This window comes from Pieris brassicae, chromosome 10 (assembly GCF_905147105.1).
Source record: "Pieris brassicae chromosome 10, ilPieBrab1.1, whole genome shotgun sequence".
In the NCBI taxonomy this organism is placed as follows: domain Eukaryota; kingdom Metazoa; phylum Arthropoda; class Insecta; order Lepidoptera; family Pieridae; genus Pieris; species Pieris brassicae.
The window spans coordinates 17349553-17371268 of record NC_059674.1 but is presented as its reverse complement, the minus strand read 5'-3'; the positions used below and the strand labels follow the sequence as shown (position 1 = coordinate 17371268).

At 35.1% G+C, this 21716-nt stretch overlaps 2 protein-coding genes across 2 annotated transcripts; one reads left to right on the top strand and one right to left on the bottom strand.

The window, feature by feature from the left end:
* The first annotated feature begins 2 nt into the window (after positions 1–2).
* On the top strand, positions 3–3050 carry LOC123715840 (enhancer of mRNA-decapping protein 3). The gene is made up of 5 exons (XM_045671176.1): positions 3–391; positions 501–652; positions 1126–1242; positions 1315–1493; positions 1669–3050. Exons 1-5 carry the CDS (start codon positions 237–239, stop codon positions 2518–2520), a joined length of 1455 nt encoding a protein of 484 aa, XP_045527132.1. The 5' UTR covers positions 3–236; the 3' UTR covers positions 2521–3050.
* Positions 1232–21143, bottom strand: LOC123715841 (tafazzin). The gene is made up of 5 exons (XM_045671177.1): positions 20912–21143; positions 19483–19608; positions 7343–7775; positions 6797–7015; positions 1232–2563 (listed from the first exon to the last, which is right to left on the bottom strand). Exons 1-5 carry the CDS (start codon positions 21024–21026, stop codon positions 2551–2553), a joined length of 906 nt encoding a protein of 301 aa, XP_045527133.1. The 5' UTR covers positions 21027–21143; the 3' UTR covers positions 1232–2550.
* Between the last annotated feature and the right edge of the window lie 573 nt (positions 21144–21716).

Sequence of the window (21716 nt, the reverse complement as noted above, 5' to 3'; positions counted from 1 at the left end):
TATATTTTAAGCTGATGCGACTGGTTACTGGCAGCGTCATAGTCTCAAGGCAACGTCTGACGTTGACGTGAGATAAACGGTGAAACTTCTGTTGTGAACAAAACTTCCAAGTCTTTTTTAATCAAGACTCTAAACACTATTGAGTAATATTTTTAAAACAGTATTTTTAAAGAAATTATAGAATTAATTTGCAGTTTAAGTGGAGCTTCTACATAAATATATGTTAACTTTGAACGATGTCGAAATGGATTGGTTGTGCGGTGTCGGTAAATTGTGGCGAACCTCTTGGTTATTATCAGGGCACAATCCTGAAAGCGGATGCAAATACTATCACGCTTACGAAGGCCTTTAGGAATGGTTTTCCATACCCGAAATCACAAGTAACACTCAAGTAAGATTAGACAAAGAAAAGAGTTTACTTCTGTTATTAAGTTTTTCTTTAGCAACATTATTAGCTTTTGACATATGTCTTATCTTTAATATGAATTATTATGTTGCAGAGCTGCTGATATAAAAGATTTAAAAATTATAGAAGAGGCAAAGGTAGATCCACAAGAACTAAGTCATAGTACCGTTAGAGTCACTAAGACCAATAAGAAAGGCCCTAGAGCTACTGTTTCTGAGAATTTACAGGCAAACTCTTCTAATACGGGTCTGTAATGACTTATTTAAAAAAAAATTATATAAAATGACCATATATATTATTTAGTTAAATTGATTTTGGTGAATAAACTGAGACCATGGCATTTCATTCAATAAGTGTTAGTTTTACTTAAGACTTAGTGTGAAAGAAAGTTCCCATGTATTAAAATGTAGCGTTTTTAGATATAATGTTTAATATTATGTCTATTAGAATATTTATGTAATTAATTTTGTTTAAATTCTTGAAAATTGGCTGAAGTTAGTGGTAATTTTTTAACATTTTAAAAATTATTTTTCAATATATCTAATGCTTGATAGTCTTAAAAATATTAGTGTCTGTTTTCCTATAGAAAATTGTATTGAATATAAGATTGATGATTGATAATAAAGACTGAGTTCATGACTTGATGTGTAGATGTTTTTTCTACTGTGTAGTATAACGGGTCTTTAAAAATAAATAAATTAGCTTTTTTTGCTTTAAAGGGATACAACAAAACAATGCCTCTAATAAGACAACTGCCAATCGGGGTGGAACCACACCAGCACGTAGCAAGCCTATAGATATTCAACCTAATAGAAACAAGAATAATACAAATGCTGGTAAGATATATTTATCTTGGAATTAAAGCTATGAATCTTTTATACAACTTATGTGGATATCTATATGTACAGGTAGTTATAATTTGAGTTCAACTCCAAAGGCACGTGGTGGGGGTGGAAGTGGGGGAAGTATGGGAGGTGGCACAGAACGGGCTAGACGTCGTAATGAGGCATGTTTTGGGGACGCAGCAGACCCAGCCTTCGAAGATGACTTTGACTTCGAGGGCAACCTTGCACTGTTTGACAAGCAGGTTCTTTCTTTTTCCTATTTTTGATCTTATATAGATTACAGTTTTACATCAATATACTGAATTTTATATTGATCTGCAAAAATAATGAATATTCCAGTTCCTCAAACTATCTATCCATTTAATGTTTATGGACTAAGTTTTATTAATGTGTGCGTCCCGAATTACGTTGTTACAGGCGGTGAGTTGGGAAGTCCGAGGAGGAGCGGGAGGCGCTGCCCGTCCCGACGTAGTTGCTGACGCGGCCATGAGACACGACGAGAACGTGCTGCCAGCTCCGCCCGCCGCTCGACCTACTCTGCGTTTGCCGGCGCCGCTTCAAGCTTCCCATCATTACACCACGGATGACGGTCGAACTATACCTGCAGCCACGCCGCGCGCCCGACAAATGCTTTGGGAGAGTCTCCTCCGTCTGCGATTGCTCGATAGCGCGTTGCTGCTCGTAGCGCGAGCAGTGGCCGACTTGGCGTTGCGTTTGTGTGGTGGTGGAAGACGTCTCGAGGCCAGGAACGCCCATCAAGTTCCCGTCGTGGTGGTGGCGGCCGGTACCCACCTCGGTGGGGCAGCCGGCGTGTTGACTGCGCGGTTATTGCTCTCGCACGGTGTCCGCGCCCATGTCGCCTTAAGTGGTGAGGGCGCCGAGTCGTGTGCGCTGCTCCAACGGGAGCTGACAGCGTTCGCCGCAGCGGGAGGGTCAGCCGCGTGGGGCATGGATGGCGCCCCGGTGGCCGATCTGGTGGTACTGGCGCTATACGATCCTTTGGCGGATGCTGGCCGCGCGGGGCATTCAGAGGTGTTGGGGTGGGCACGCGCGCAGAGAGCCGCCGCGCTGGCGTTGGAGCCCCCGGCTGGTGGTTGGGCGGACACGCCCACTCGCGCCGCAGTCGTGGGCGGACTGCCGACGCCGTTGGATGCCTCACTTGGCCGCGTCTTCCTTGCCAACATTGCTCCTCCGCAGCAAATTTTTAAGGAGATGAACATCGAATACCAATCACCGTTCGGTGCCGCTTCTCTACTGCCGCTGCATTGATTCACTTCTCATATTCAGATTGGGCGCTCACTAAAGTCGACCCCTGTAATTAATATAAATTGAATCTGGACGCTGTATTTAGAGATTAAAAATATATTAATTTACGGAATTATATAATAAGGGCGAATAAACTGAGACTACGGCATTTCATTGTAAATGCTTATTTCTAAGCATTTTTTTTCTACTTATACCAGCTAGTTTCCTGGTCTTACATTATAATTATGATTTTTCAAAGTAAACGTCATTTATAATATTTGTAAACAGGAACTAGTTCTAAGTGGGTGTCATTTTATTCGTCTTTTTGTGTATATGTATATTCTCAACTGCAGATTCTCGAAACTAATTTTTATATGCGATTTAATTTAATTAGTGATGCGTGGCAATGAAATAAGTGGGCCCTGTGATATTTCAGATGAATAATAATTATATATTTTTATGTAGATTGTGAATTTTGGAATGTGTGTCGGCTGAGAAGTATGTTAACTTGTATCTCAAGCATTTGGTTCATAATTATTAAACTTATGGATGTACGATTGTTTTTTATTGTCCCTGTAGAGATATAAGAAATAAAGAAAATTTCACAAATCCATCGATTTATTACCGAAAATAATATACATAGTTCCTCAAAAAGCGCTCACTTTGGACAACATCAAAGACAAAATTCCTTAATCTTACCCCATCCCCTCAAATTACAATAAATATTCAGCCCCAGAGATGAGTAGACCCGGTGGTCTATATCGGTATATATCACGGGAAATACATATGTGGCTCTTATCTTATTATATATATATATATAATAATAAGATATATATATTAAAAATATACGATAACGTACACAACAACTGTCAATCTTGATATCCACAAAATGGCGCTTAAAGTTCGTATATCTGTGAAGTGTGAGTTTTGTGTCAAGTAACTGACGTAATAAAAAGTAAATATGGAATTTTTGAAATTGACTATTTACAACTAGAACAATTAGTTGTTTGAAGTTCATAATGTCATACTTAAACAGATTATAACACTGTTTTCGATCTATAGAATCGTTTAATACAGACGTATTTAACGTTAGCGTTAATATTTTGTTTAAACTAAGGTCTATAATCCAATTCGTATCTGAACCCTCAAGTCTCTATCTTGAGCGCTTTAAGTACGTTTTTACAGAAAATAAAATTGACACCTCTTGAAAATAGACAAGAGACTCAGCGCCAAGTCTCGACTCTGGATCTAACTTGAAGGTTTTATAACTTCAACTGGCAATATCTGAACATTCTTACAATAGAAAATTTGTGCGGTGGTATTGAACTAACTTTGTGTTCATCATGAATGCATGGCCTAATAAATAGTTTTTGACTGACGGCACTATTTCACAAAACAAGTAATTTTTAAAAATCCATCAATCCACAATGAAACTATAGGTCCATGTAGCGTCTTAATTTTATCCAGCCTTCACATAAGTGCTTAAATTAAAATAAATAGTCAAAAAGCTGTGCGGAAGATACCCATCACACACAATGCAATCACAATAGTTAATGAAAGCACACACATTATTTACAAACGTTCAAGGGCTCATATGGCATCGCATGACACACAAACTTATTTACACGATGAAATTTTTTCATGCCCAATGGGAACTACTTTAAATTATACAGATTTGGCCATCACAAATGATTCTATCTAAAAAAATTACAGGAATTGTAGAATTTTTAGGTTATTTTCAGTATTGCTACTTATAGCTTTTCAGGGGCAGGAACAAATTTCACTTCAAAAAAGACAAGCAAAATTCCTAATTTGATTTACTTAAAATTAGCATCTTGATGCTTAAGTTAATAGAAATCCTTCTTATTTTAAGAATTTCTTAGTATTTAAATAAAAAATAAGATTATTGCAACGGTAACATCGAGGAATGTTTTCATTAAAAAAAACACAACCATTTTATACAATAAATTGCCCCAACACTTTCGATAGGATTGAAAACATGATTATTACAAATTTCTTAAATAATATTAACGGTATAGTGTAAAAATACTAAAAACAGCAACGGGATATAAGGGTAACATTGAGAGTAGACTTATGTCAAAAATAGGATTTTGGCATACATGAGTCATACTTAGCTAAGTCTAGACTCTGAATCTTACCCAAGTGGCCACTAAGGAAAGCTCGCGTCTTGCTCTACTGATATCTTTAATAAAGGATGTTTTGGAGGGTCATCATAATAATTATTACTCCAATATAGTCCAGATTTGTGCACATATTTGATCAGCTGTTCAGGCGTATGTCAGACAGACACTGTAAGTCTAAAACAAATCTTTCCCTCTATGTTATTGAGAGAGATTTACTGAGGAAGCCCAGGGGTAGAAGTGCCTTAACATTATCAATGCTTATCAAATTGCACAATTCGCTACAAGGAAATTTAGAATTTTATAAATGCACATTTGTATTAGTTACCAGCTGGAACTATTTTATTGTCTATTGGCAAAAAGGGTGACAAGTGGAAAGGACCACCAGGGACCACCACCTCTTGTACGGTGGGCTGTCGAGCTAAAACAAGTTGGTGGAGAATATGGGATAAAAATCCTCAAGATAGAGTGAGATGGAGCCAATTAGAGGAGGCATATACTCTATAAGAGTTGTGGCCTTAGAAAAAGAAAAATAATTATTTGTGTGTTTCAAGTAATAAATGTTAATTATTGTTATCTAATGAAAACCATTTTGGTTAGTTAACTGTCAACTGACAGTTGATGTTAATTAAATATTAAATACTTAACACAATATGGTTAAGTGCACTTGAAACTAGCAATTTTAATCTTTTAAAATACGGGCGTAACGTAATCCAGACGATCCAAAACATCCTTTATAATCACGTTTAACAACTATCAACACGGTAAAAAATAATTTGGAACAAGGAAATGTTTCAACAAAACTATATCCTATATCTAAAACATTTATTATAAAATAGTTGCCAAATTCACATTACAACGTCTAGTGATGACGTCACCGTGTCACACACATACAAAACACCAATATAATACTAGAAATCTTAAAGCTACACTCCATTTCAGAGTGACATTGAGACGGGAATCAAGTATGGAGAGTAAAACATCTTCTTTTCTATTAGTAATAAAAGGCTGCAGATTTTTGTATCTGTTTCTTGATTAGTTATTACTAATAGGCAAGTAGGTGATCAGCCTTCTGTGTCTGACACTTTCCTTCGTCGACTTCTTACGTCTAAGGCATGCCTGACGATGTTTTTCTTCACCGTACGAGCGAGTGTTACCGCACAGACAGAAAGTACATTGATTCACACCTGGGGATAAAGCCACTAGGCCAACTGTTTATTAGAAGGATAAATTCGTTTTTGTAAATCCCGCCTCGCCATGACGTCAGAACCGCAAACCACATGCAAGGACGACCTTTACTAATTTTGTTAAACACGATAAAAATTATTGCCTTACAAGATTGTTAGTTTACGCGACTGTCGGCAATTATTGACAATATATAATTTCGAAATAAAATGTATGATTTTGTGCACGGGATTATTTATATATAAAAATTAAAAATATTTTTTTTTCAGTTCTCAGATTGTTACAACGTACTCTGAGAACTGTCAAGTATAGTTTAATACTTGACTGAAAAGGTTAAACGTCAAAATATACCAGCAAAAATACATTAAACAGAATTAGTACGGAAATCGTCATGTAACCTTTACGGTTCGCATTCATTGAAATTAAATAGTAATCTTTTTGCTACCAAAATGTTTACGACGAAAATATTTTTCTGTATCAAGTTGACATATAGAGCAAATGCCCCAGGCCAAAGAAATCCAACGTACGTTAGAATGTACGTTTAAAAAACGAATCGTTAGATTGCGGGCGACTGTGATTGGTCAGCTTGGACCAATCACGGTCAAGCTACAACACGTATTCGAATATAGAAAATCCCTTCGTTCACGTTAAACTTGACATTTAGGAACACGATGTCTGTGGTAAAATCGATTTATTTTTCAACTGTATATTCTAACCCTATATATAAACTTTGCCGTGTAAAGGTTTATAAAACATCGGTACATACGCTTACTGATATGATTATTCCGATAAAACACTGGAAATTATATACAAAAATTCATCTCACTCGGCTCACAAGAGGAACTCAGTCAATTCTCTGTAGTCTTTGGGTTTGAGGGTATAAAATTATCTCTTAACTACGAGGATTGTGCAAGACAATGTTATTTGGCGCATGCCGTGATACCGCGTCCAGCGCGGTCCTTAAAGAGTCTTACAGTTCCTTCTCCTTTTCCAAACACTCCTTGGGCGTGGGTTCTGGTGTTGGTGTGTTGTGTTGTTTCCCATTGGGAATGATGGTTGTCTCCTCCAATAAGCGGCCCGTGGCTCGTCTGACGAGCGCATGCGCTTTGTCACGGAGACGCCACAACTCCTCTTGTATTCGTTCTGTTATTACTCGCCGAGTTTCTTCCTCGGTCGCGTTCATGCTTTTAAGTCTGAAATTATTTAAGTACTATTACCTACAGATAGACAGCATTTATTCCGTATATCCGTGACATAATTCGAGTGTGCAACCATATTCCAGACACGTCAATGATTTAATGGTTTTCTTAAAGTATTTTACGTAAACATGTATTACAGAGTTCTCAAAATGTGCGATAGCAAACTGCGTAACAGATTACGATAAACATTTTTATTATTCAACTCCAGATCGATTTATTAAATTCAGTTTATATGATTAACCGTGAAGCCGATTGGGTAATTTAGGTACTAGGTAGTAGTAGTACCCTTTGTTTGTCAAAGTGTATCATGGTATGACTAACCTGTCAAGCAGCGGATGGAGAGCAATGGGCTCACCAACGCAGAGGTAGACGTGGTTGCGTGCACGCAGTCGATATGGCTCTGTATTGGGAAGTACACGATCCATCCCTTCATGCCAGACGGGCAGAACTAAAGGCGGACGACCACGCGCGGCACTCTCGCTTATGAGTCGACCAACACCCCATTTAAAACGAATACGCTCTTTTTCAACATTAACCCTGCCTTCTGGGAAAATATGCACCCAATCGCCACTGCAGAGCCGCTCAACACAGAAGTCCATAGCAGGCTGGTGCACACCAGCGCCGCGTACAACGGGTACACATTTTCCTAGCGCGAAAAATGCAGCGTGTAATGCATTCGTGAAGCAAATGTCGTGTGCTGCCAACGACCAGCGCATACGCGAGCCCCTCACAAGCGTGCCTGTGTCCAGCACACCTGAAAGAAAAAAACTATTTTAGTACAGTCGCAACGTTATCAAAGTTCTTCTTCCTTTAATTACGAAATTGTAATTGACATTTTTAATTTTGTTCTGTAATTTGTATAATTTTCTTTATAAAGCACTGACTGAGGCTTATCATCAGATTAACCATCTCTGTATGCCCGAGGGCTCGTGGATGCGATTTCGGCCTTATAACATGTGTGACGTGACGAAAAAGGTAAAGTATTTCCGAACCAATTCGACTTAGGGTCCTTCAAAAAAAGAGCGTATCAATTCATAAAAGGTCAGCAATACACTTGCGAGCATTCTGGCAATATGAGTGTCCATGAGCGGCGGTATCACTTGACAGAAATAACAACAAAAAGACGGCTGGATCGATGTGAATATTTATTTAAACTAAGAAATTTGAATAAAATAGTTTTATTTAGAACTTTGGTTGGTATTACGCGAACAGTCTGTATTGGGTAATATAACAAAATGTTGCATATGTTGGTTACCTATATAAAAGGTAGGCGTAGTAAATCATATTACGCGAAACGTCGAAACGAAGTTCGCGGAGGCAGCTAGTCATAAATAAAAATCTACTTGTGCAAAGTCAATACAGGATAACCAGCGCATGATTATAGCTTACGATAAAGGTCGCATTATCGAGTTATTCATTCGATTCTTTTTGTACATATAGGCTGGGAATAGCGTAAATTTAGCGTTGCATTCCTTTGTGTGTTGCCAAGAAGAAAACTCAAACGAGGTTCAACTGGCCACACATAGAGGAGTGCTTATCCCGATGTTAACAGACGGAATGTTAGATGTGGCAGAGAAAGAATGAGATTAGAATAAATGCCGTGCAAATGAGAGCGTTAAGAAGTGAGTGTGTGTAAGTAATGAGATACGCAAGCAGTGTGGTTTGAAAGAGGATATAATGACAAGGATACGAAAGGGAATGCATAGGTGATTTGACCATAAACGGATGCATGAGAAGCGTTTAACAAGTGTATATCCCATACAAGGCAACCGTTGATGGTGAAGTTGAGTTAAGTAGGCCTTGTCGTACATTCCTGGACCAAATCCAGGAGGTACTAGAGAAGGAAACAAGTTACAAGTACCCATAACCGACGAGCAGGCTTGGTAAATGTAATAAAAGTGGATGAAGCGAGAGAGGTTTGTCAGAGCAAGTGGAGATCCAAGGTCTCCGTTTACTCCTTGGGGAAAAATCCGTGATAATATAAATAAATAACAATTATATCATCCACATGTGTTTATAATTGGTGGATAAAACTAAATCAGTTCACATAAACTTTTCCAACAAAACATCAAATTACCTGCCAGTATATATTGATAACGTCAAAGTGCCGTTCCAAAACTCAGCTTATTACCTAGGCATGACGCTAGACACCAAACTCCGATGGAAGGTCCATGTTAAAAAGAAACGCGAAGAGTTGGATCTCCGTTACTCTAAATTGTACTGGTTGCTCGGAAGGCATTCCACGTTATCAGTACAAAATAAATTATTGATCTACAAACAAGTCCTGACACCTGTATGGACTTATGGTTGCCAGCTTTGGGGCTGTACCAGTAATAGTAATATCCAAGTAATCCAACGATTCCAAAACAAAGTGCTCAGGGGAATAGTCAATGCACCCTGGTACATTCGAAATTACGACCTCCATCGGGACCTTAATGTAGAGGACGTCACCACATTAATAAAAAAGACTGCTGAAGCACACGAACATAGGCTCCACCATCACGTGAATGTCGAGGCTATTCAACTCCTTGACACCACTGACCTAGTGAGAAGATTGAAAAGGATAAAACCATTTGAACTAGTGAACTAGTGTTAGTGTAATTTATTATAAAGTGCTAAACAGTGAATGAAAAGAAAAATATACTGAACACAAGAACAGAGTGTCTTCCCTTTAATAGAGACTATAAGTAGCGTTATTGGACACTTACTTATGATAACAATCCTTTTTAGTAAATTAGGTTAGACTTAAATTACTAATTAGTCTTAAGTTAGGCTAGATCGTAATGTTCCATGATGTCGTAGTAAAGACACATGTATATAAAAAAAGTGTTTATAATTAAACTCCTAAACAGGATTGATGTTGATGAAATTGTGTTCAAATGAATTCGAGAATGGTTGAAATGCTGTTTTTCCTATTTGTGTACACGTCTATCGGGTTTGCTTGTAATATACCACTCTAATACAATTAAATGTGTGTATAAAATTGTTAATACGTAACCATTATGTATTTATTCCAGCTAACATAATATATATTAAATGACATTTAAACTAAACACATAGCCAAAGTAATACCTAATACAGTATAGTATATAAAAAAAGGTTCAAATATTTATAGGTTTAAGCGTCATTTGCGGAACAGTGAACGCAAGGATCTAGTGGGGCCGAGGTCGACGAAATCATTGGAGACATGTGGACTATTGCGATTACGTGATTTTTACGTAACGTTCCGATGATACCGAGTGACCTAGCACGTGTCGCGTGCTACATCGTGATACAATACGCACGGTAGTTGTGACCGGCGCGGGAGCACGCATAAATTACAATGTTACCTATTTATATAGCATTAAAATAGATTTGTCATACGTGTTAAAGAAAATATTACGTTGTATCCGTCACTAGTAACAATTGGAAAGAAATACATAAAATTAAATTGCATATTGGTATTTTTTAATGTAGTTTATTGTATGTCGATTTTATTTGTACCTTGAATTGTGATTTTTTTTATAGGTTATAATGTAGAAGCGAATTGTCTCTAAGCCAGTGGTTCCAAACGGGGCTTAAAATTAATTAAAAAAATTAATTAAAATTATTTGGTTTAAAAATTTAAGTTTTTCATTTTTTCATTACTGTGTATTGTTACCAATATGATAGGTATCGTTACATTTAACATTAAAAACAAATTAAAATTTATATGTATATTTAATAGGGGTCATAAGAATTTTACTAAGTAACGTTAGGTTAAGTATAAAAATTATATTAAGAATATAAAAACATAATAAAAATATTAAATTTTTTTTATTATGAATGAACTGTTATCAACGTATAATGAAGGTTATACAGCAAGATCGAAGCCAGCATTAATTAACTATAACTAGCTGAGCTTTGCGGTTTCACCCGCAAACCGGCGTAGTATGTTATATGGCCCAAAGCTTTTCGCGGTAAATACATTTTTGAATGCAAAAATTATATTTTTTCTTAGACATATCACAGACAGTGTAGACATTAAAGTCGTATATAACAATAGTACATCACTTTGCTCTATTGTCTCTATTGCACAGCGATATCGAATTTTTTATTGTTTACACTATTGTAATTTCATACAGAAACCTCACTTTTTGTTAATTATAAAGCCTATGTCACCCGGGGATAGTGTAGCTTCCCAACAGGGAAATATCCTCCTACATAGGCAACATACACACTAAAATGGGTGCCCATGGGCTGCGGTGACTGCCATTTTTGGGTGTCTTGTATTTAAACTATACAAACTCTTTCAGTCGTTTCGGAACCTATTCAAATCACACAAACAACCAAATCTTTCTTTAGAACTTTAGTATTGACTATGTAGTACATTAAAAAGTGTTTCATTATGTGTTTACCGACCTAAAAACATTAATTAAAACCAGTGCGTAACCCAATGGAGGTGATACGGTGTCAAGTAATATTGTAGTTTGAGGTTGACCGCGTTTGCGGTTAGGCGCTGCCGACCTCATCATTCCAACAATATCTGGACAAATGCCAGAAACTAAATATTACTAATTCTTTTCCAATGTAGCAAAATATTGATGGAATTGTACCCTAGAGACGGAAAACCAAGAAGATGCCAACAAAGCAAACGATGGGAGGACGAACTCAAATTAACAGTATCCTACAATTGGAGAAGAGTCGCAAAGAAAAGAGAACAGTGATAAAAGTCCGAGATATATTAAAGATCACAGACCACAGACTACTACTAATAAAAAAATAATAAGGAATACAGTACACGACCTCCGACGGCGTGAAAGTCTTCTCCAAATTCTTCCATTTGTCTGTCGCTAATATTTTCCAATCTTTCCCCTCTGTCTCTTTCATTTCATCAAGCAAAAATGACTCCAGTTAATATTCAATCATATGGGCGTATTTCAGCTGCAGGCAGCCCATAATTAATATTAACCACACCTTTGACCTCGCTCAAAATCCTTCTAGTAGAAAATGTATGTAGATAACAACCAATTCAACTATCATAGTCCCAGAGCTACGTTACGTAGATTTAGAAGGCATTCACGATCTCATATTCAAGTCTTTCAGCAATAAACTGATTAAAATATCAAGTCAATGTCAAGTGCATGTTAATGAATTGCAAAATATATGGCCAAGTGCAAAATGCGAAGACGGCTGGAACAATTCAAGGTTTCTATGAAAAAAATAATAGATTTATTCCGGAAAACCCGGAAATGGGGTAGCATATTTACCATATGTTGTAGTTAAGGGGATAGGCTAAGTAAAAACACCATAGTAAGGCGATACGAAGTTCGCGAGGACTAGTTAATACTATAATTAAGCAAATATCGTACTAATTATTAATGGCCGGCACTGAACTTGCGTGCCTTTTGGCTGTGGGAGTGTCTACTTAACATTAGGCGGGCCTCCTGCCCCTTTGTTTTATATTAAAACTATACATGAACCTGAAGAGTTTCTTTCGTAACTACTAGTTATACTTTACATATTATGTATCTGTTTAAATTAACGATGGCCAATTTTTTCAACCAAAATATCACTTTTTTGAAGCTGATAAAGATCGATTTTGTATGTATACTATGAATTATACAATTCTTGACTATTTGTAACAAATAATACTGATTGCGGAAGTGCTTATTAGAGCATCAATAACTATTATTAACTGGTTCTAAGCCGTCCCACGCTTACATTGCAGATTCCATATTTGAAATATAAATTAAAATGCAACCGATTCCAGAACACACACAGCACTGTGTTTTTCAAAGACAATATTCTATAACCAAAAGGTGAGGCAGTCTATAGTTACATAGAGCTGAAATTGAGGCAATAAAGGAGGAACAGTTCAGTAATATAGGAGATCCATCCATCCACGCAAAGTAATATAACAATATTAGTTACTTGCCTGGAAGAGATAGCTTCAAGCATCTAATAGTTTATATATAAAATATAAAGACTTAATTATTTAATAGTTGCAGTAACAGAAATACAGTACAATTAAAAAAATTATCACGGCGGCTTTATCACGAGCAACCTCTTCCGGGCAACCACATAGAGAAATATTAAATAGGGTTAAGGCAAGAATTGCAAGACTACATAAAATTATTGAGACAAAACTAATGAAACAAAAGTAAAGTAAACAGTGAACGGGACGATAATAAAAAAGCACACACCACGTATTCAGACCAGTCAGTAGATAAAGTTAGCAATACGATGTGGACTAATGCTTGTAAAGTAAAAGTAAAAAAAGAGATTTAAAGGAAAATAGAGAAGGAGCTAAGCAACGTGATGTCAATGAAATTCGTTGCTCTTCTATAAATTCAACTTTTCCAACGAAATTGAGAGGCTGACGTCAGAGACCAGTTACTAGATAAAGTTAGCAATACGATGTGGACTAATGCTTGTAAAGTAAAAGTAAAAAAAGAGATTTAAAGGAAAATAGAGAAGGAGCTAAGCAACGTGATGTCAATGAAATTCGTTGCTCTTCTATAAATTCAACTTTTCCAACGAAATTGAGAGGCTGACGTCAGAGACCAGTTAGTAGATAAAGTTAGCAATACGATGTGGACTAATGCTTGTAAAGTAAAAGTAAAAAAATAGATTTAAAGGAAAATAGAGAAGGAGCTAAGCAACGTGATGTCAATGAAATTCGTTGCTCTTCTATAAATTCAACTTTTCCAACGAAATTGAGAGGCTGACGTCAGAGACCAGTTAGTAGATAAAGTTAGCAATACGATGTGGACTAATGCTTGTAAAGTAAAAGTAAAAAAAGAGATTTAAAGGAAAATAGAGAAGGAGCTAAGCAACGTGATGTCAATGAAAATCGTTGCTCTTCTATAAATTCAACTTTTCCAACGAAATTGAGAGGCTGACGTTAGAGAGACTACTAGAGACGTCTAATTCACGAATGACGCGTTAATAGAGCTCTTAATGTTATAGAAAATGTTACTCTATTGCATTGATTTAGGGACTTATTTTATATATCACCAACTGAAAACATAATATAAAGTTTGCAATCATTTTAAAGATTTCAAGGATTTCTATTCCTCAGATATACCTATTTATTTCACCCTACAGCAAACATCAATGATATAATAAAAAAACAATCATACTGAAGCTATAGCCAAAGATGGAATACATAATATGTATAATGTATATATAAAAAGGTTCAAACATTTACGAATGGTAAAAATCAATAAAAATTTATCAATACAAATAACTAAGTAATACCAAATTTGGGTGTGTTGTGTGATGGTTTGTGAGTGTATGTACATGAGGGTTTGTGTGTGTGTGGGTCATACAGAACATTTAACACTATGGATGCGCTTAAACAAGTCGCCTTGACTTTATTAATGTTTAATAATCCCCAATTAAATAATATCTGTTTCTTTGTTTTAATTATACGAACGTAATTAATTAGTTGTTGTGGCAATTAATATTACTCTTATAAGTTAACTAATTAATAATTAATAAACATACATTATGTAATCACAATTTTATCTTTACTGATTTGTTTTTGATTGCACAATGTAATAATATCAAACTGAGCTATTATATAGGTGTTGAGCGATCTGGTCCAGGTTAGCTCAATGAAAGTCCTAATATGTATTTTGACTAATTGGACATGAAGGAAAAGTTCCTTAAATATCGTAATACCTCGTTACTGAAAGTAGACTTTATTTTATTTATTAAAGTTAAATTTTATTTAATATAATTAAATTAAATTTTGCATTCAAAGACTTTCTAAGAATTACTTGGCTCGTCTGGGAATCGAACCGCCTTAGTTCACACAAAAAAATCACCCCTACTTTTATGATGCCAATCCAAAGAATGGCCAAAACCAAATAACTCTTTATAAGTAACATAGAATGTATAGGCATATTAAGTAGGTATTTTTTGTAAATTAATTAAACAAATGCTCAAAATAAGACAAGACTCACAGTTCGTGCTAAGCCATTTTTCCGGATCTTAGCCTAAATCTCGACGCTAAGTAAGGACTGAGCTGATCCTTACTAACCAGTAAATCTATTTATACTTCAAAATTCATACTGTGTGACGTAATATGAGTAATCGATCCAGATTTGGGGTAAGGGCATATTGACCTCAAACGAAGGGTGCAGTGTACGTTGTACTCCTTTCGCTTGACGAACATAGGCAGAAAATATTACATTAAAAAGTTATAAATAGACTAAACAATATTTATGTTTTGAATACATACATAGGTTTTTGTTACGTATGCGCACGGGAATTTTTTTAATTATCTCTTATATAGATAATGAACGATTTACTTATGATATGATAATAATAAAGCCTTTTTTCTTATGGAAGTAAATATCCTTAATCCATTTCAAATGTTGTTAGTATTAATTATAGTTATATAAATGTTAGTAGTAATATGTTAGTGGTCTGTGGTTATGGACCCCTCTTCGATGAAGGCATTTTTAACTTTTATTCTTTTTTTAACTTGTGGAAATGCATTGCGCATACCGTTTCGCAGCGCGACTGCTTAGTGCATACACATACCGCATATGGGATTATCTATTGTGCATACAGAGTGGTATACATACATCATCCCCCTCCAACCCTTTCCTAGTTAATTATTAAATGAACCAATTTCCGATTAAAGCGTTAGTCGAGATTTATAATAACGCAATTAGTATTATAGACAGCGACAGGAGGTTTTCAACGTCAAAATCTCTTCATTTGTTTTGTTTAAGACTTTCCCGGTGGTAAGTTTAAAGGGAATTTTCATTCCATTACAAAGAGAGTTTAGTAATAAGTCCTGTTTACATTTCTCTCGACATTTTATTGACATGATAATTGGTGGACGTAAATATGAGGATACGAATGTAGGAACAATTTGAGAGGTTACTGATGTTATAGCAAATACAGATACCGGCAAACTTCTTGAGCATTAAACAAGGGAGTGGGGGGAAAGTTTGTGTATACATAGCGCAGGACATAAACCTTTACTGATTTACCAATCACGCGATCAACACGTCACTCTCCCGCCGCCGCCCCCCTCCTAATGATACCTAAAAATCACTTGTGCGCAAGGACATTTGTGCAAGTTGTTTGCCGGTATCTATACTCTGCAATTATGTCGAATCAGGGATTTTTTTCTACATATTTTAATAACACGGCAATGGTGTACGATCCAATATTGTGGTGGCGTAGAAATTAATTAAAACATCATGATTTGAAATGAATGAAAGGTACTCATTTTTGTCTTTAACCTAAACCATGGTCAGTACCTAAGGGTAAGGTGAGGTTCTAAAGCCATGAGCCTCCTTAATATTACTTGGACTACTACAGACAAGTAATGAACGATTGAAAAACAATTTGTAGCTGTTGTAACGTGAAGCCGTGGTTCGACAAATGTACAGAAATTATTTAATGGACGTAATAAATATAAACAAATATCGAAACCTTCGCTAGGTTCATATATATTAAATCAAAACGATTAAAAAATTAAAGTGACATAAGCAAAAAGCGATCGGTCGTAATAAATTTATTACCCACAAAATAAAAAATTAATAAAAAGATCCCATATGAAGTTAGTAACAACGAAAATGTAAATTAATTTGAAAAATTCTATGTTTTGTTGACACTGCGTTATTGATACGATGTTATCAAATTTCAATTGTTATTGGACTTTGGTCATTTTGAAACATCAATTATATTTATCTAATTAGTATTGGTTTTTTTTATCGACCAAAGGGACACCGGATAGGAAGCACTCAGTGCCAGAGGGCTCCCGATTTCCGGCCTTTTAAGAATTAATACGCTGTTGTTCGGTTGTATACATAAAAAAAAATAGTTTTTTATTATAATAAACTTAATAAATAAACGTCTTTGCTGTTTGCTTTCAGTACACATATGTATAAAGCATTAGTTCCCATTAAAATTACTACAATACGCAATCAAATTCAACATACTAAAGATTGTGACATATATATTATGTTTAATATGACCTATATGGGGTAAAATGTTATCATTTTGCATTCACATTAGTGTCTAACGTTTTATAATTTCACAATGTGTGTTGATTAACACTCTGACCTAAAAGAATTCGAAGCGTCGAATTATGCAAATATACATAGTAGTTATGTACCATTTTTATCTGTTAAGGCACTTATATTGAGAATATATGTAGATACATTTCTTACTAGAATATGATAATAGGAGAATTGTTCACTACTTTTTAATATTAAACAATATAAGCGTAGTATAACTTTTGGGTTTTATATACGTCTAACTCCAGCATCAACGATGGTCGCGAAATATGGAACCAATCTCAAAACAATGATAGGGACAATTACGGGTCATTGTCTCCTTAATAAACATATTTTTCTTCTAGGCACGACAAACAGCCACTTGTGCTGTTGCAGCGCAGAGGTATCAGTCACTCACGTAGTCCTGGAATGCGAGGCTAATCGACATACAAAAATTTTCGGAACAGTGAGGTCGCTCTGCGAAGTCTGTGAAGTACCCGGGAGACTTCTGTGCTTCTGCAAGGAGTTAGGCTGGCTAAATTAGCCAGGACTTAACGCACAACGGACCAATTACGAGTCTAAGCGCGGAAAATGAGGCCACCTTTCCAACCTTCGTCTATATTAAGGGTAACATCGAGTGATGAATTTTATATTAAATAAAAACATCAGTCTTGTTTAAAGATTCTTCACAGTAACCCACGAACTTCACATATTATTTTTTAATGTAACTGTACGATAAATGTACGATTCCTGTGTCATCGGGATGCTTATAAATAATAGAGGATTTTATCTTTACTCAACATTAACCATTCGCGTACAACAATAGATTATAAGCGAAAATTGAAATGATAATTGCTATATAACGAATGAATGCAATGTAACAGTCGAAAAGAGTGCTTTCGTCTGGCTATACTCTCGGGGCGTAACTGCGAAGATTTAGGAAATCGCCACGCTAATAAATACTAAGAAACCTTGAGTGAGAAAAATTTACATCTTTGACTCGCACAGTAACAATCAAACGGGCAGGAGGCCAAAGGGCTCGCGGGTTGGTCAGGGCTTGGAGGACCACTCACCTGATGTTAAGTGATACCGCCGCCCATAGACTCACATTGCCAGAGAGCTCGCAGGTTGGATAGGGCGTGATGTGGAAATACTTCAGTGTACAGCTGGTTTCACATAGTGGTAATACGCGGCAAAAACACCCTTAAAAACACTCAGTTGTGAAAAAACGTAATAAGCCAAAACGTATTATTTAACTAAGGTATCAAAATTATAATTAAATTAATTATTATTTATAAAAAACCTGTTGACTGATTACACAAAAAAACGTTATTGTGCAGAGTAATTAAGCGATTAACAGTTGATTAAAATATTCTTTGTTTACATTCGTATTATTTTCGGAGATCGTGAATCATATGTGTATTGTTTTAACATAGTTGAGCCATCTAATTCCTTGTTAAGTATTAGCTATTATTATTATTATTTTCTTTGTTCAGTGTATATTCGCGGATGCTTGGCGGACCCATGCTAGTAGTGAGTTGTGTGCTGCGATACGGGCTACTGCATTGTGAGGGAAATGCATGGATCTGTTCTTATTAAGTTTCATGTTATTTTTACACGTAAATATCCTTTCTAAAAGATATTTTCATATGTATCTGATAGTCCTCTTTGTAACGTTAGATGTTTGAAAGATTACGAAGCTACAGAAAATTACTGCTTTTGATGGTTTGTTGTCAGTTTACTACGGGAGCCGTACTATCATTAGAGACAGCATAGCGTAAACATTTCGACAGAAAGATCGATAATTTTTCTTTTGTTTCTCAATATGTATAGTAGGTACTAGACTGCAATGTGTATACAATGAACTGAGTCAGAAACTTCCGTCGCGGCTCGGACAAAGCCCTACAAAGTGCATCAGTTGATATACTAAATAGATGGCCGTATTGATTTCTACAGTAAGCACCTACAAGTCTTTGAGGTCCTTATATAAAAAAAAAAACAATCTTGGCCTCAAATTTATGTATCTGATTCTCTATCATTTGATGGTCTTTGATTTTCTAATTTGCTGATTACGTCAACAGTAATTATTTACTTTTTTACATATATTACCCACTCATTGTCTACGCTTGAAAACGAAATCCATTTTCGAGGATTCTTACAAAAAAATTACACGTTAATAATGTACTATTATTTTTGAGAGCCTTGCTAACTTTTGCTGACAAGAGGGTGGGGGAGGCGGTGTTGATGTTTATAAATTGCAGTAAATCTGCTTACGTAATACTTAAACGGCCCTAACACAATACTAAAACAGAAACCCAGGATTTTACAACTGAAATTACGAGGTTTGAATAATAATTATTAATAAAATAAATTGCAATCCTACACCACTTATAATAAATTCAACAAACAAAAGCAAGATTGTAGGCTGTAATCGATATATTATGGTCGGTTATAGTTTTCAATAATGTTTCTTACCCCAGAGTCCGGGATCATCAAAACATGAGTGGTGATTGGAGACAGTAAGCAACGGCACCTCACGGGGGCGGTGCACCGCGCGAGACAGGGCTTCGCGATTGTACACTGTTGTCTTGTTCAGGAACTCTGTGTAAAAATTTAAAAAACATAACTAAAAATCTTACAACACTGCAGTTTATTTTTAATAATTTGGAAATAAATTCTTATTTCAAATGATTTCAAAATCCTAATTAGAAATCCAATCACGTTTAAGATTTTTTAATCTTATCTGCCTTGTTAATCTTATTTTAAACATAGGAGATTAGGATAAGCGGATAATATAAGATAAAATTTTACAGACTAGGTATCATCTCAAGACTAGCCTAAAAACCATTGGATGTCACATTCACGGTAAATTAGGTAGTAGTTGAATTGAAATTGAAGTAAAGGTTGGTTTGTTCTTGTATATGATACAAACCCATTTTTGCATTGATTATAATGAAGTTTCTATTATTTAATATGTAAGTAGCCAGCTATTGACCCGATAAAGTGATTATTTCAATAATAAATAATTATTGACCCAGGAATGCCAATAATGGAAGGTATCTAACACTAAAACAACAGCCAATTATATTACGTAAAGAAACTACTTGCACTCTATAAGGATCAAACATAATATTAGGTGTTATATATATAAAAATATATATATATTCATTTAAATTATTATCAAGCAGTTTGATTGAAGGTTGACATTAGTTTGTGCTTAACGAATAATGGAGCCTAGTGAACTAGGAAATAAATTACCTTACTTCACAAGGCTAGTTCAAATTTTTTAATTGTCTATTCTATTGAATCAATATATTCCACTTAATGTTCATCAATATTCAGGGATAGGTTGACTATTAAATACCTATTATATATACTTACTTGTAATACTCTAATTATATATATTTAATTAAATATATATTAAACATCATTAATTAATCTGGATATACTAATGTATGCTTGGAATGCTTTCCTTACCTTTAAGGATTGTGTTTTTAAATGCCATAAATAAACTATACATGTTAAGGTCAACCTTCTTATTGTACTGTAATTAGCAAGGCAAATGAATGTGTTTATAGATCAAGAAGTTGTAGAATATAAAAACAAGTATCAAAAAAAAATATATATACATATTAAGAAATAAAGTTTTATTAATACAAAGAATACTAATTTATGTTAAATCTGTAAAATAAATTTCTACGTAAATAAATGTACGCTCAGCAGCAAAAAATTGCATTGTTAGCAATTTATTCAGGTTTCGATGTACTAATATTGAACTGCTGAGTAAGTGCTGTTTAAGCTACCTTTAGATTTTCCAGTACTTTTATGAATTACACGTGGAAATAGGAAATCAGGGCAAATAGTTAAAGTTAAAAAATTAAGTTATCAGTGGAGATTCACCCACCTACAATAATCTTGCTGAAGAGGCCAACAACTGCGACTGTGATTGAGCTGGCACAATACCACAGTCTACCTGGATTCCGGAGTCGCGGTATTAGCCACCCAATATCGTAGCCCATGGTTTCACGAGCACACAATCACTACACACTATAAACACATTGTTGTTATAAAATAAATAAACTTTTAATTAAAATCCTGGTACTAACTCCGACGAACGCAACCTTGTTTCGATTCGACTTGAATGTGAATACTCCAGGGTGACCATGGTAACAATAAAAGTCGCCAGAATAATAAGTAATATATTTGTGTACAAAATTTGTACTAACAAAAACCATTACCGAAGTTAAATTAATCTTAGTAAATTATCCAAATACTAGAAAATAAACGTGTGTAAACGTTAATTTCTTGTATTAAAAACCATAGTAAGGTATATATTTGTCTAAATCTGTACAATACTAATACATAATATTTAATTGACCAGAGTAATAATAATTACTCTATAAATCAGGAAACTGCTATCAATGGTCACACTAAAATGTAAATATGACATTGACAATTAACTTCTTATATTGCTTGCTAAGTAAGTTTCTATGATTTTAGTCAATTTTTAAATTTTAGATTTATTAGTTACATAAGCCTTTATCAAGGAAATCATGTATAGGTATAGGTATTTGTTAAGTCACTTTTTACTATGTTGTAGTAACAGTTAGATACTCCTCCAGTAGATGGCATTATACTAAATTTGAATACGTTACAATTTGAATGCAGAACATGTATAATTTGGATTTTATTTTGTTTATGAGTTACCT

What these genes read in the sequence shown, in the direction of transcription:
- LOC123715840 (XM_045671176.1), top strand. Translation starts at nt 237, where the DNA reads ATGTCGAAATGGATTGGTTGTGCGGTGTCGGTAAATTGTGGCGAACCT. An exon ending in GGCAAACTCTTCTAATACGG is followed by an intron (nt 653 to 1,125) that starts GTCTGTAATGAC and finishes TTTGCTTTAAAG; the next exon opens with GGATACAACAAAACAATGCC. An exon ending in TTGCACTGTTTGACAAGCAG is followed by an intron (nt 1,494 to 1,668) that starts GTTCTTTCTTTT and finishes ACGTTGTTACAG; the next exon opens with GCGGTGAGTTGGGAAGTCCG.
- LOC123715841 (XM_045671177.1), bottom strand. Translation starts at nt 21,026, where the DNA reads ATGGGCTACGATATTGGGTGGCTAATACCGCGACTCCGGAATCCAGGT. An exon ending in CTTCAGCAAGATTATTGTAG is followed by an intron (nt 19,609 to 20,911) that starts GTGGGTGAATCT and finishes ATTTTTACACAG; the next exon opens with AGTTCCTGAACAAGACAACA. An exon ending in TGATGATCCCGGACTCTGGG is followed by an intron (nt 7,776 to 19,482) that starts GTAAGAAACATT and finishes TTTTTCTTTCAG; the next exon opens with GTGTGCTGGACACAGGCACG.